General features: G+C 39.8%; 1 protein-coding gene across 3 annotated transcripts in view; it reads left to right on the top strand.

Moving 5' to 3' along the window:
* COL28A1 (collagen type XXVIII alpha 1 chain) overlaps positions 1–12,835 on the top strand; it is a 140,701-nt gene that overhangs the window by 52,664 nt on the left and 75,202 nt on the right. For all 3 annotated transcript variants that reach the window (XM_024101347.3, XM_008163424.4, XM_065587012.1), the window contains exons 14-22: positions 23–91; positions 2,019–2,087; positions 4,034–4,102; positions 4,974–5,042; positions 6,856–6,924; positions 8,648–8,719; positions 10,943–11,011; positions 11,480–11,551; positions 12,242–12,310. In XM_024101347.3, coding sequence (XP_023957115.2) covers positions 23–91; positions 2,019–2,087; positions 4,034–4,102; positions 4,974–5,042; positions 6,856–6,924; positions 8,648–8,719; positions 10,943–11,011; positions 11,480–11,551; positions 12,242–12,310 — 627 coding nt within the window. The remainder of the gene's footprint in view (positions 1–22; positions 92–2,018; positions 2,088–4,033; positions 4,103–4,973; positions 5,043–6,855; positions 6,925–8,647; positions 8,720–10,942; positions 11,012–11,479; positions 11,552–12,241; positions 12,311–12,835) is intronic.

The following is a 12,835-nucleotide window of genomic DNA, read 5'->3' as shown; positions in this document are numbered from 1 at the left end:
CTTTTTTTTTTTTTAACATCAGGGGCCTCGTGGTCCTGAGGGTGTACAAGGGGAAAGAGGGCCCCCAGGAGAAGGCATTCCAGGCCAGAAGGTAAATGTTACACTGAAATTATTAAATACTGTGATTGTGGTTTTCAAAAAGTGCCTAAGTGATTTAGGAGCACAATACTGAAAGTCAGTCAATGCGGCGTATGCTCCAAGACATTTTAGGTGCTTCTTGAATATTTTACTTTCTCTTAAAAAGCTTGAGTCCTACCAAAAGAAATGTCACCCTCGCCAAAATACAGTAATAAATTACTGACCCACTTAGTGCTGAAGACTGTGTTAATAAAAGGTCTTATCATGGTAGCATTGGTAGGTTAAAAAAGTATCTTTTGGAAAGCTCTTTATGTAAACTATAACCCATACAGCTGCTTAGTACTGGAGGGAACCATTCAGAAGGCAGTTTGATTCTTCTTGCCACTCTGGGAAATTCCGACAAGGATTATACGATTGTGACTCTAGGCACCTCTGTATTCACACTCTACACACTATTGGAATAATATTTGTACAAAACATGCCTTGTGAGAGATCATATACAAGCTAATAATGTGCTGGTTATTAATATAATTGAAAATGCATATATTTATGTTATATGTGGAGTTATGCATTCCTTCTATCTGATATTATTAAAATTTATTTGAACCAGACAAATCTGGGCTGTGGGTAAGCAGTTTTTTTCCAGATAACAGAAAGGCTGATGTCTTCATCCAGGCACAATCACAGACACTTGGCAATGACAGTCAATTGGCATATCAGAAGCTGCAGGGACAGATCAATCTGAATTATAGAAAGCACTAGTGGGGAAGAAACTATCATGGAACCTTCTCCATCAGACTCCATGGCACTTTTCTTCACAGCAGCAGAGCATTTTAAGGCACTCAGGTTTACAGGATAAGCAGTGACACAACCTCTCACTGGTCTGAATAGCACTTCAGAACGTGACAATGAGTCTGTATGGACATATACCTCATTATAGCATATCATCAACATCTTAAAATAAAATATCTGAGTGTGCTGATTAATAAATAGTTTTTTGAAACTAAAACAAAACCCCAAATATTAGTGGTGGAACTTGAACTGAAATCTCACATCCCAGTCCCACGTAATCCTCTTTCTGCTGTTTTGTACAAGAAGAGCACAACAATCTCATGCTGAGATATTTTATTGGTTCCACAATTCCCTGGTGCCTTAACTGCTGAACAAAGAGGATTTTCCTCCCTATAAAGGAAAAGATGTCAGACAGTCACATTGTGTGCACTGGTGTTACAACAGTCCACACCAAACTGCTCTATCAAGCAAATAAAAGGAAGTTCTTCTTCACACAGCGCACAGTCAACTTGTGGAACTCCTTGCCTGAGGAGGTTATGGAGGCTAGAACTATAACAGGGTTTAAAAGAGAACTGGATAAATTCATGGAGGTTAAGTCCATTAATGGCTGTTAGCCAGGATGGATAAGGAATGGTATCCCTAGCCTCTGTTTGTCAGAGGATGGTGATGGACGGCAGGAGAGAGATCATTTGATCATTACCTGTTAGGTTCACTCCCTCTGGGGCACCTGGCATTAGTCACTGTCGGTAGACAGGATACTGGGCTGGATGGACCTTTGGTCTGACCCAGTATGGCCATTCTTATGTTCTTATGTTAAGCACATTTTGCAGTGTTTAAAAGATGAAAAACCCAGAGTGTTCTAGTCTCCTTTCTATTATTGCTTTCCCCCTTCTTACTCTATCTAAACCTGAGAGTTCTTTTAAAGCCCTTTCAAGTTACAATAGTTCTAATGGCATAAATGCAGTTTATGAACTGTAGCTAAGCTACTTCCCATTGCGATAAATGACTCTTTTGATAGTGTGTCTTGTTTGAAGAAACTGTTTCCGTGCAGACATCGTCTATTGTGGTTTTCTGTTGATTTGTGTTAGAAATTTAAATGTGTGAAGTCCTAAAGCCAGTTAACTTATATCAATACTATATATTTCCAGGGTGAAAAAGGCTCAGAAGGCCCAGCAGGTCCAATTGGAATAGCAGGAGAATCGGTCAAAGGTGCTAAGGTATGGTAAATAAGATTTTTTTTTAAATCATACCTGTATGATTTATAGTTAAAGTAATGATTATTTAGTCCTTAATGCGATCTAGAAATAGTATATAAATATCTTATAGTTGGATGTGGACTGAACTATTCTATGCTGTTCTAATACTATGACCATGCCCCTGGTTAAGTCTATTGACTGATGACACATGGGGCTCAGTCCTCAGCTGCAGCCAGGCTGTGCTCTGTGCAGTTGGGAGTGAGGGGAAAGAAGTTGACAAAGGTGACTTTACCCCCACATTTAAGCTCCCAAATCCTGGGGCTTGGCCTGCTTCTGGTGCTATTCAGGGGACCTTTCCATTATAGCATGCAAGGGGATTTCTGTCAGCCAGGGATTGCTGGAGCAAAGCCCCTTGTTTTGACCATGCTCCCAACCTCTGTGCAAGGAATTAGAATGCAAAGTGTGCATTGCCAGCCCTGTGTCACTTGGGAATCTCCCAGGAAACTGGTTAAGATGACCATATCCATGATTTTCCAAAATGTGTGCTGAAAATGAGGTCATCTAGCAGCAATCAATGGGTTTCACCCTTTCAAAAATAAGGCCACTTTTTAACATCCAAATGTGTATTGAAGAGCCTATCTTTAAGCTCTCTATTTGGAAAATGGCCTCAGAATCTGATGTATGGTATTAATTAGCCTGCAGACACTGAATTCACCTCCATCTGCTAGCAAAATAAATTCAGCCAAAAGCCAGACAACACATTCTTTTAATTCCTGAGAGATCTCAGTGAGAGACATTGAAATCACATTGTGGCTACATTACCACCACATGCCATTGGTTGTCATGGTGCTCTGTATAACATACTATCCCAACACTCAGAATTAACTGCTTCTAGAGTGAAGAATTTATCCGAAGTTCTGATTAGAAGGCAATGTGGAAGCACCCTACCTCAGTGGGAGATGAGAGAAGGATTGTCTCTCTGGGAGCCATAATTTCTCCCCAAGTCCACCACTGCTTAGGGGGAGTGTGCAGCAGTCCACATGACCTTTTAGGATATCCCACCTCCTCCCTGCCCCCTCAATGCAATGTGTTTCCCAAGGATAAGAACTACAATTGTCCCCGGTCTTTGTGCAGGGGAAAGTTTCTTGCATCTTTCCTCCCGCCTCATGTCCATTCAAAAGCCAGGGATAATCTGTTCCTATGTATGACATTTCCCTGCATGGCACTGAAAATATTGTAAGGTGCTCATATCAGCTAGGTTTCTCTTGTTTGCAAGTTACTGGCATTCAGGGCAGAGAGTTATATTGGAAACTTGGTTCAATAGTAATAAATGCATATAATAGGAACTGCAAAATATAGTTTCAGGTAATTTAAAATATAGTTGAAAGGCAATTACTAGCTTGGTTGCTCAAACCACCATCACAGACTTTAGTTGTTTGTGACATACTGCAGAGATCTTCTTTCTAGGATGTATACTTCAGTCTGCTGCTTTCTAATTCTAATTCCCTTGTGGGTTGGGTGAATACAAGTTTCAGAAAACTTCTCACTGTAGGCATTGCTAAGCAAATTTTTCGCTTATTCTTTATTAGAACAGAATTTTGTTAACTAAATTATGTTATTTGAGTTGGGGGAAGAGAGATATTTTCATTTGCTTTATCTTCCTTAAAGCTGATACCTGTGAATAATTCAGACACATTTTCTTAGTGACTTTTCATGTTCCAAAGATTGGTGTTGCTATATATATTGTTATTAACACTGAATAAAACATAACCAGAACAGATCTTTGAAAAAATAATGGCAAAGCTAGCCCAAATATTCTGTATCCCATGACTTCTCTTCGTGGGTTTTTCTTTTGGATGTTTTGTAAGTTAATCTGTATGGTAGAATGTAAGGAAAACATTTCAGACCTAAAAATGATGCTGTTATAAATCATTGTGATTTACAAGTCACAAGGTTTTTCTATGCAGGGTGAACGGGGCCCTGAAGGACCACAAGGGCCTATTGGACAACCTGGAATCGGCAGTCAAGGAATCCAGGTAAATCTGACATTAAGTTTAGTTAAGAAATACATTCAACTGAATGCCTAGTTTTGGCATAATATACTGCATTATTATTAGATGACAGGAGCCCAAACTAAAACCCTATTAGCTTTGTTTAAGTAAATGGCTGTGTCACTGATTTCAGTAGGAAAAGAGTCAGCCGCAGCTCTAAACTTTGGAGATGTTGCAAAATTTAGATTCAGATCTAGATTTCATACTTGGCCTAATCTCTAATTTTTAATGCCTAGAGATTCAAAAAACACCACTGTGAGTTGTACCTTAAAAATACCAGACAGGGCCCAATCCAAAGTTCATTGACATCAATGGAAAGACTCTGATTTCAATTGTCTTGAGATCAAGCCAATTGAAAGGTGAATTATCTGGACCAATCCATGCAATAATTTGCACAGCAGACTTCCAGAGATCTCCACATGGGATGATGCAGTAGGGAAGATTTTTATAGGGTGAGTGCTCAGCGGCTCTGAAATTCTGATCATTTACAGAGGCCTCACAATGGACACTCAAAAATTGATGCATCTAAAGTGATGAGTCCCTTTTGAAAGTGTAGCCCTATCCTCTCAGAGGCCAGAGCATAATTTCCCACTGCACAGGATTAGGATGAGGAGACAAAAGTCCTCTCCCCGGCTTTCCCCACCACTACGTAGGCCAATTCCTTAACTTGGGGTAATTCAGTAAAATCCATGTGTGTGTGACTGAGGGAAAATTGAGTAAGGAGCTTGTGATTTGGCCCTAGAACAGACAGCCAGTTAGGTTTCTTTCCTTTGGAGGATAATAAATTCATTTTATTAACTTGGAAAATGAACCCATGGAAGTGTAGTTCATTAACGTCTTCCTTCTTTTTTTTAAGGGTATCCAAGGTCCTAAAGGTATACCTGGGCCAAAAGGATCTCGAGGCATGGGTGTGCAGGGTCCAAAGGTAACTTTCAAGAGAATTGCAAATAAAAAAAAATTTATTGGCCACCTCAAGGGATAAGGAATATATCTGACCAAAGTCAGACATCCCAGTGCTTTTAAAGTGTATTCCATTGTGGGAACAATGGAAAGAAATGAGAGCTGTACATTTTTAGACCGCGATCCATATTTGGTCTTTGTAGGAAAACTCCCATGACACTGTGCTGTGTGGGTGGAATAAGCATGGATATGTCCTTACAACAGAATGTTTGGAGCTTGCTTTCAAGTACTCGAACAGTTTTCTACTGTGGAAGCACGCCCCTGATATCGTAACTCATAAAAGGCAACACTGGCTACCAGTGTTTAATAGTATATGAAGTAGAAACATAGAGATTTCTGACTGATATATTTGAAAGATTCTGAAGAGGAAAGCCACTCCATTTTAACCGCCTCCATTGCTGGACCTCACCACTGCATTGTTTCAAGCTAGCAGTTCTTTACTGTTTAAACAAATACAGATTTTCTTCATCAACCATGGATTCAAGTCAAATTTCTTTCATTTTGATTCATTGTGTGTTGGTTTGGTGGCATATAGACACTGTATGTAAATGTCAGACTCCACTGAGAAATTCTAAATTAATGGCTCTCCCACTGTGAACTCTGGTGATTTGCAGAGAATTTGCTGGTCACATGATGCTGGCTTTCATTCTTCTTTCCATCTGATTCTGCAGCCTTCCATCCTCATCATAGGAAAAGGGTTTGGAGGTCTGCAGCATTAGACGAAAACATGAAGGGAGAAAGACAGTCAGCCTAGCTTACAGTTACAAGGTGACACTGCTTCTAGGGTGACCAGACAGCAAATGTGAAAAATCGGGACAGGGGGTGGGGGGAATAGGAGCCTATATAAGAAAAAGACCCCAAAATCGGGACTGTCCCTATAAAATTGGAACATCTGGTCACCCTAACCGCTACATAAGTGAAAGAAAGATAGGTGAAACAAGCGCCACCCTCATAACCAGAGCCACTAGCAGGACTGGTACTTCAGGAGAGGAATGTTCAGGGGCAAAGGAACAAGGCAGAATGGGCAGGGGAGCAAATGAATTAGCAGGAACAGATGAAATAAAAAGCAAAAATAGACATTGTGATTAAGTTCTTCCACAAGAGGACAGAATGCTTATTTTATTGAAAGCACCCTGTTAAATACTTTCTGGACATTATTTTTGCATGTAAGCAATTGCTGTAGTTGCCATAAGGATGCTGTGTGGTTGGGCAAGGGAGAACAGGTGATCAAGAGATACGATCTCTATTAAGACCATGAAAAGCTCAAGGCTAGTGCTGGTCAGAAAATGGAATTTCTGATCCTTGGGATAATTCTGCTATTTCAAAATTAGGTTTTGTACCAAATCAGAATGAAAAGCCAAAATATCAAAATTTCCAGCGGAAAAAAAGTCCCCCCCCCCAAAAAAAAATTAATCTGGAACTATCAAGACATTTTTGTTTCACTATGTCAAAATATTTCATTTCAATGTAAATATTTATATATTAATATAAAAATCAAAACAAATTGAATCAAAAGAATAAAGTCAAAACAAAATGTTTAACCACCAAAATAAAACTAGAAAGTCAAAATGATTCATTGACTTTTTTCTGTTGAAAACTTCATCGAAATAGTTCAACTGACACAATTGCATTTTCTGATGGAAGACTGTTTTGTCATCAATTTTCAACCAGCTCTACCTGGGAATCTGTTCTAAACCTTCAATAATCTGTGTTGTTATACAAATAAATAAAGTTAAAATCTGTACTTGTGCTAAACACAAATAATTTTTCATTACTAGGGAAAAGAAGGTGAATTGGGACAAAAGGGGGATCCAGGACCACCAGGAGTTGGAGTACCCGGACCGAAAGTGAGCCTATTTAAAAAAAAAAAATCATGCCAAGTTTTCTGCAAAAATATATGATAATTTTTAGTAAGAAGTTGCTTATGTCCATGTACCTCAGTGACAAAGTCTCCATAGAGAAGTGTATTTCAACTGTTTAAAATTCATAGTTTCAACCATTATTCACTCTTCTAAATAAGTCATGTTTAAGTGATAGCATGATGCTAGCAAATGGGAGAGCAACGATCATGCTAATGAAGACTGAATAATATATGAGAGTGATGAGCTGGGAGGAGCAAACAGAGCTCTCATAGAAGGGGCTGCCTATGCAGTTTTTATATCACTCCTAATCCACACCCATCCCTAGGCCGACTTGCCATGCCTTCACTCTCTCCTCCTTTATGACCCTTCTCAAATCCCACTTCAAGGAGGTTTGCAAATTTGCAAATAGTCATATATGTAAACAAAGAAGCAAAATCCTGTGTAACTTTTGTATTACTCACCCAACTCACTGCATAGTGCTCCCAACCTTTCCCCATGTCTGGCCCTCCTCCTAAAGTCCAGTCCTCCGTCTTTATATCCTGGTCTCTTTAAGGCTAGTGAGGAAAGTCTCCAGGCCAGCACTACCTGTCCCAGGGTTTACTGGAATAGAGCCATAGCTGTGGGATAAGGAATGCAGTTTGTGAGGGAGAGGAAGTGGTTTCTGGGATGCAGTTGGGAATGTGAGAAGAAACTCCATGCTTACACCTCTGCTCAGAGCAGAGTTGCAGCCCCTGCAGTGTGGCGCTCTGCCCCAGCAGAACTATCACAAGTTAGACCATAGGTGGTGGCCGGGCAGGCAAGGCTGCAATTATACTCAGGGAATTGAAGACAAGATGTCTGCTCTCGGCAGGGTGTTTGTGTAACACCAACAGACCCCAGTCATTAGCGGTCGGGATCGAACCTGGGATCTCTGGAGCTATATTCATGAGCCCCTACCGCATGAACTAAAAGTCATATGGCTGTTAGCTAAGGCTGTAGAGCAGACTCATTTTATCTCTCTCTGACTAAGTGGTCTCGGTGCCACTACATGGGACAGAACACCACACCCAGAAGGTGTGTGGGTTACATTTGCAGCAGAAAAGAACTGCACAGGTGTGACCCCCCTCCCTGCTGTGCTGAGTCCTGGGAGAGCAGGGGGCATTGCCATCTCCCCAGTTCCTCTCCTTCTGCACCCAAAGGCCTAGGGAGAATGGGGCATGAATCCTCTCCCCCCACCGCCTAATCCCTGAAGAAGAGTTCTGTATAAGCTCAAAAGCTTGTCTCTCTTACCAACAGAAGTTGGACCAATAAAAGGTATTACCTCACCACCTTGTCTTTCTAAAATACATCCTAGAATACTAAAGGAACTGATTGAAGAGATCTCTGATCCATTAGCTATGCAATGTAACTATAAATAACCACAGGAGCAGGCCCTTATGCTACATGCTAGCCATGCCATGTGAATACTAGTTTGTTAAATCTAGAGATGCTTTAATTTGATAGAGGTGTAGTGTTTTTAAAAAATAAATTTAAAATGTGTATTCCATATTGAATGCATTAGTTGGGTTTCTTGATTGGGATAATCAGTATAGTATTAATTAGGGAGAGTCTATTTTTGGACAGAAATATTGCCCATTAACCAGTATTGTAACAGAATGTAACTCCCTCAGTGTATAAAGTGCATGAGTTTACCAAGCTTTTGGGAAATAAATATTGATCACCTTTTAAGGGACATCCAGGAACACCAGGAATCCCAGGAAAAATGGGAATGATAGGACTAACTGGAAACAACGGGAAAAAGGTAAGCCAGTATTTCTGTTTGCTGGATGTGAAAGCTTTAGGCTAGATAGGACGATCAAATTCAGACCTCATTGCAAATTGAATCCCTCTGCTCCCAGGAGGGCAGCTACACAATGGAGAGACGTTCCTCCTGGGGGAAGGTTGGCACCAGTACATGTCCTTCCCTAGGGGGTCTGCTGAGATAAGACAGTTTTAAATATGGATAGGTTTCCATAGAGCCCCACTGGCAAAGGGGCACTGGGCATTGAAACTGCAACTGTTCTAGCTGACCTCGCGAGGGTGGCTATCTGTCCAGGTTTTCCCAGGATCATCCCTTTTTTGTGGTAGCTGTCCCAGGAGCTCTGTCAAGATGCTCTGTACACAGTTCCAGCTGTCCAGTCTTATGGGTTCAGAATCATCTCGGATTTCCCATTTTTTTGGTACAGTAGAGGTGGCAACCCTAGACCTGGGTCCTGTCCATATTGTGGATTGTGTTGGCCAGCTCTGGATTTCTGTTTTCTCACCCCCACCCACTACGCATACTCCATCAGAGTGGGGTAGCAGACATCTTATGTCACTGAGCCCCTCTTCCCCTCAGATTTTCTGCCACTGGGGGATTAGTGTGGCCTTCAGTATCCAGTTTGCTTTGCAAGATTTAGTTCAGTCTGGGTCAATAAAGATCTACAAAAGTAAGAGTACAAGTCCACTTTTCACTTCATACAACTTCTTTTTAGTGCCGCTATAAAGGACACAACTAGTGCCAGACTAAAGGTTGAAGTATGGAATCTTTCTTGGTGGATGGAAAGCAGGGGTGATGTTTTGCAACTTAATGTTAAATTATTTCACATTCATAAAAAATTGAAGTCAGTGAAAATCCACTCACCCCCCAAAAATGAAGGTCATTGAGTTTAGCAAAAAAACTGTAGAAAGCAGAAGTTGCTAGGGGGCTTATTTTAGTGATGGCCTATGTGTCTTCAGAAAAAACTGCATCCACAAACAGTTACACCTTCATCATAGTTTCCACAATTCTTTGCAAGCACAAATATTAGCAGTTGGGCACCTATCACATTCATTATAGGCGCAAGTAGGTAACTAGTCTAACTAGCATTTGCACCTGCAGTGTTTTGTGGACACAAAGAAGTAGTTACAATTATTTGCAGACACAAAACTGGCTCATACAAATGAAGTCCAGATTGAGGCCTAACTTAAAGTCATGCCCCGTAATTGTACTTTAAATCAAAAGTTCTAATCAGCGGTGGATTTTTCCAGAGCTGGCAGACTATACACACCAACTTAAGCTATTTAACACTTTTTTCTGTTTGTGAATGACTTATGTTTATTTACTAATTTGTTCTTATTAAAAACAATCGGATGAAGGATTTTCTTGAATGCCTTTCAGTCTATAGATTGTTTATTACCTATTTGCCACACCTATTGCTTCAAGTATTTGCTAAATGGCATTGTTTCTGCTTCCAAATTGCATAGCTCACAATCTATCCCACAAAGAGTTTTTGAGACAGCTGTGCAAGCACTTCTGGTACTTCCCTTATGACTATGTGTGCATAGAGTATCTTTCTACAACAATTCTTGCAAGGAAAAACTCACTCCTATGAGTATTTGTGGAAATAAATAAAAACAGTTGCTAATATTTGTTTCTGTTTCCTGATCAGCTCTTTTCTCGTATCTTCTGTTTGGTTAAAATTTCCTTTTTGGTAAAGTTCTGACCAGAATTGGTCACATGTAGCATAAAAATGAATTTGCAGCTTTTATTAGAATGTTTTCAGATTCTCTTTTGCAATATTTGTCCAATTGTGAATGGATGATTCTCAAAAGCAAATCAGGCCCTGATCTGCAACTGATTCTGTGTGGGCAGTCATCTATGCCTGCATAGAACCCTGCTGATTTCAATGGCATTCTGCATAGGAAGAAGGGGCTGCCTGCAGACACTCTCTTGCAGCTTTTGGGACCTAAAAGTCTGGGTACTAGCTCCAAACTGTTTGATATTTAAACCAAGCTGAAAAATCTCAAGGTTGGGTTATTTTTTGAGACTGTCAAGCTGGACTGTTTCAGCTACACAGGATATAATTGAGAGAACAAACTTTTTTTGATATGTTGGGAGCCTGACCTTGCCCAACCCAGGAAAAGTGTATTGATCCAAACCACTTCCCAGAATGTTAATTAGAACTTTGATTCTGTAGCATACACATCAATGTGAGAATTAATAAACTGATATAATTTTCATTAGGGGGAACAAGGAGTGCCTGGCTTAAGAGGCCCAGAGGGACCACCTGGGAAAGGAGATGTTGGCCAAAAGGTATGAATTATTAATATCCATCTTTGAGAAACATAACAAGGTTAAATGTTCGTGTTTAAAAACACAGTTCAATGACTGGTATAATTTGAATTTGTTATGGTCTTCCTTAAGTAGTAGCTTCACCAGTTTAAACATTTGATCTCAATAGAACTTGAGAGTGCTCAGCATGAGTATGCGGCAGAATGAAATGCAAGTACTAAAATTAAAGTTCAAAATTATCATTGAAGTCAGTGGGACGTAAATGTGCTCAGCTCCTTGGGATGGGGGGGTGGAAATCAGGCTACTTTTTAGTGCCTAAATGTGGCTTTAGGAATGTAGAAGGATATATTCAAAAGGCACACATGAGAGTTAGATATCTAAATAATTTTGAATCTTTCTCCCTAACCTTAGGCACCCAGGATTTTTTTTAACTATCAAGTGTAAAATCTTTGTAGTGATTTATAAACTAAATGATTATATTTGGGTCAGGGTGATCACGGAGAAAAAGGATCCCAAGGGGATGCTGGTGCTAAAGGATTACAAGGACCTCCAGGACCAAAAGTAGGTTTGTTCTTTCCTATACTCCTTTTTCTACACTATACAAACATCTCTGGAATTTTTATGGTGTGAATTTATTGACGACTCTAAAGCTTTGAGATTTTTATGTTAAACTGGCAAAACAGAAAAGTATATTTTCATCCTGTGCACTGAATGAGGCAGGGGTTCTGTGGAAAAATAGTATGTGATTATGTAATTCAATACCATCATAAAGGGACCAAATTAATATTGCAAAGGCACTGTTAATTCAGGCATTTCCCAAGGCTAGGGTGCTTAATTTTTCAACCTTAACATTCTTTTGATGTAGTTTGATGTATAATGTATTATATATATATATATATATGCCCTGCACACTGAAGCCATCCAAATCACACACGTATATAATAAAATAGCTCTATTAGCTGAGCAAAGAAACAACCACCACCACATGAGTTAGTATTAATTTTTTTTTTATCAAATAAGTTGTTCAACCAGTGCTCATTTCAGACTTGAAGTTCAGTCTATGTTCCTCAAAAGGTTTATTAGGGTTTGCAAATTTGAGGAAAAATGGATTGATTTATGTTTTTTCACCAAATATTACCCATTTGATCTGAAATATTTTGGCTATTTTATACTAAGGGTTGAACAATAAATAAATTAGTACATACACAGGAAGTATTTACTTTATACTTATATTATATTGTTTTATTGTAGGGTGAGCCCGGAAATAAAGGCTCAGTTGGTAACCCTGGACCATCGATTCGTGGACCGCCTGGACCAAAGGTAAATCATCTGAGATTTATCTGCTGGAGCCAAAATATTGAACATTTTGCACTCAGTAACACTTATACCTTATACTGATATAAGGTATACTTATACCAGGTTAATGGAACTAAAGTTGCAATGATAGAAATAAAGGCAGACCTAGCCCAGTTAGTTTAATACAGATGTATGCCTATCTTCTGTTGTACTGTGGTTTATTTCATAGAGGAAAATAACTGTTTTGTCATTTCATTGAAGGTAACTTTTGTCAGAATGGCCCTGTAAAAGCTGAGACTTCATATGTATCCTGAAAAAGCAAAAAGGTTTATTTTCAGCCTTTTGTAACAGAATGCCACCCACCAGCTCAGCAGGGGAGGAGGATGTTTGATTAGCCCAGCAGGGAAGAAACCTCTGAGATTCTGGGAGGAGGGTTGGAAGGGAGGAATAGGCTTGGCTGTTCAGGGGCCTTACAGACTTTCCCCTTCCTACCCCAAAACTCACACTGAGATGTGCCTGGCCAGAGAGAGGGGCAAGAGATTCTCCACC

This window comes from Chrysemys picta, chromosome 2, assembly GCF_011386835.1.
Source record: "Chrysemys picta bellii isolate R12L10 chromosome 2, ASM1138683v2, whole genome shotgun sequence".
Lineage (NCBI taxonomy): Eukaryota > Metazoa > Chordata > Testudines > Emydidae > Chrysemys > Chrysemys picta.
This window is presented reverse-complemented; position numbering and strand designations above follow the sequence as displayed.